Raw genomic sequence first — 1,920 nt, forward strand, 5'->3', positions numbered from 1 at the left:
CTGGGTCTGAAATAAAGTTTATTATTATTATTATAAAGGATTCTGATAGCCAGGCTCTCATTGGCTAGCTGTTAGCCAATCAGGGTCAAGCAACAAGCTCCTTATCTTTTGCCAAAGAGTATGAGAAATGGTTGGTTTTGTTTTGAATGGTGAACTTGTGAGTGTTAAAAAATGGACCCGCTTATGATTTGGTAAGGACTTCTGTGTTGTGTCCAAGGCAAAGCACCAATTTCTGCTTCTTTGTGTTTTACCTTTGTGTCCCCAGGATGCCTGTCGAGACACGACCAATCAGAGGCAGCTCTGGGGTGGGTCGGTTTCCAGCTGTCACTCTCGGATTTGGGGAAGACACAGAGGACGAGAAGGAAGAGCCAGAGGAAAACAATTCTGTGAAAGAAAACGCATGTCGGAGGTGGCTGCGCAAGGTTTGCCCGTGCTGCTGCCCCAAGCCAAATGAGGACGACCACACCTTGGTCACAGGGACTGGTGATAAGGGGCCCGGGACAAATGGCGAGAAGCCTGAGACTGGTGACAGTGAGCTTGATGGTAACTGGGTTGTTGTGTTATTTATCAACCAAAGTTAAGGATGCACCGAATCCAGATTTATGGCCCAATACCGAATCCGAATACCGGTTCCTCCTCCCATCCTCGGTCCATTACCACAGAAACCACATTAATGACGTAAACAACGTCCTGTGCTGGGACTGTCCTTCCTTTGCCGTACCTGACGTTGCAGCATTTTGGCATTTTAGCATTTTTCTTCATTAACAACTCAAATTCTTTTGGACGTTTCATATGCAAATGTTGTCACCGTGGCGATGTTGTGTATTGTTTAGGGTCCTCGCATACCACGAGACAAATCGGCATTACAAATTGAACACGTGGCTCGTCTTGAGTCGCCTTCTTTGGTCTGAAAGTACTGCCAAACACTATTTCTGCTCACGAGTTCCATTTTCACTTTCTCACAGCCTGCTGCATTGAACGCTCCACCTACGTTAACGCCTTCCCGTAATCAGCGGCGGCGTCATTATGTCGACCAGCGTACCGCGCCTAGTGCAAGCGTAAAATTTCTAAGGTTAGGAAATCCAACCCCGTCAAAAAAACAAATATTCAGCCAAATCTGAAACTGAATCTTGGATCGGGTGCATCCCTAACCAAAGTCAATGCCGGCCGCGAGAAAGACTTCACCCTCATGTGTTTGTTGTTGTTTTCGCAGAACTCCTCCTTAAAGTGCGATCGATAGACCTGATGAAAAGCAAATCAGGGGGGAACCGCACAGAGCACCACACAAACCTCTACCAAAGTGATGACTTTGTTATTCGCAGAGGACAAAATTTCCAGATGTGGATTACGCTGTCTCGACCCTTTAACCCCAGCACTGACAAACTTCACCTCCAACTCAAAACAGGTTGGTCCGACTCCTTGACAGAAGCAGCGTAGAGCTTTCTGAAAGGGAATTTAAACACTGTATTTCACCTCCATACAACCCTATGCAGTGTTAATGGTTCTGAATAGACACTAGAATAACATTAGATTCTAGGATTCCATAGGCAACATCAATGCTCATGAAAATTAAGGACCCACATTTCTCGCCTCTGAGGTCAAGTGTGAACCTGGATCCAGCCTGACCCGCGGGGAAACGCTGTGCAGAGCTGCACATGATAATGAAGACCTCCCTCTATAGGGGCCGTCATGGGAAGGAGAAGAAGGTGATAAGCCGAGGGCTGTGGGAGGAAAAGAAAGATGTATCGGAAGTTTGCTGCTCGTGTGTGTGGAACTTTTCAGATTATGTTACTGCGTGGGATAAAAAGACTTATTGAAAGAAAGAGAGAGAGAGAGCAAGAGAGAGAGGGAGGGAGAGAGGTGGAGGGAGGGAGGAACAGAGAGAGAGGGAGGGAGGGATAGAGAGAGAGGGAGGGAGAG

The 1,920-nt window shown here is 47.0% G+C and overlaps 2 protein-coding genes across 2 annotated transcripts in view; both read left to right on the forward strand.

Annotated features, from left to right (window-relative positions):
• rabggta (Rab geranylgeranyltransferase subunit alpha) overlaps positions 1-1,920 on the forward strand; it is a 31,089-nt gene that overhangs the window by 28,326 nt on the left and 843 nt on the right. The window lies entirely within an intron of this gene.
• Positions 1-1,920, forward strand: part of LOC116695608 (protein-glutamine gamma-glutamyltransferase K) — a 20,022-nt gene that overhangs the window by 4,856 nt on the left and 13,246 nt on the right. The window contains exons 2-3 of the mRNA XM_032525999.1: positions 266-543; positions 1,214-1,405. Coding sequence (XP_032381890.1) covers positions 267-543; positions 1,214-1,405 — 469 coding nt within the window. The 5' untranslated portion in view covers position 266. The remainder of the gene's footprint in view (positions 1-265; positions 544-1,213; positions 1,406-1,920) is intronic.

This window comes from Etheostoma spectabile, chromosome 9 (assembly GCF_008692095.1).
Source record: "Etheostoma spectabile isolate EspeVRDwgs_2016 chromosome 9, UIUC_Espe_1.0, whole genome shotgun sequence".
Lineage (NCBI taxonomy): Eukaryota > Metazoa > Chordata > Actinopteri > Perciformes > Percidae > Etheostoma > Etheostoma spectabile.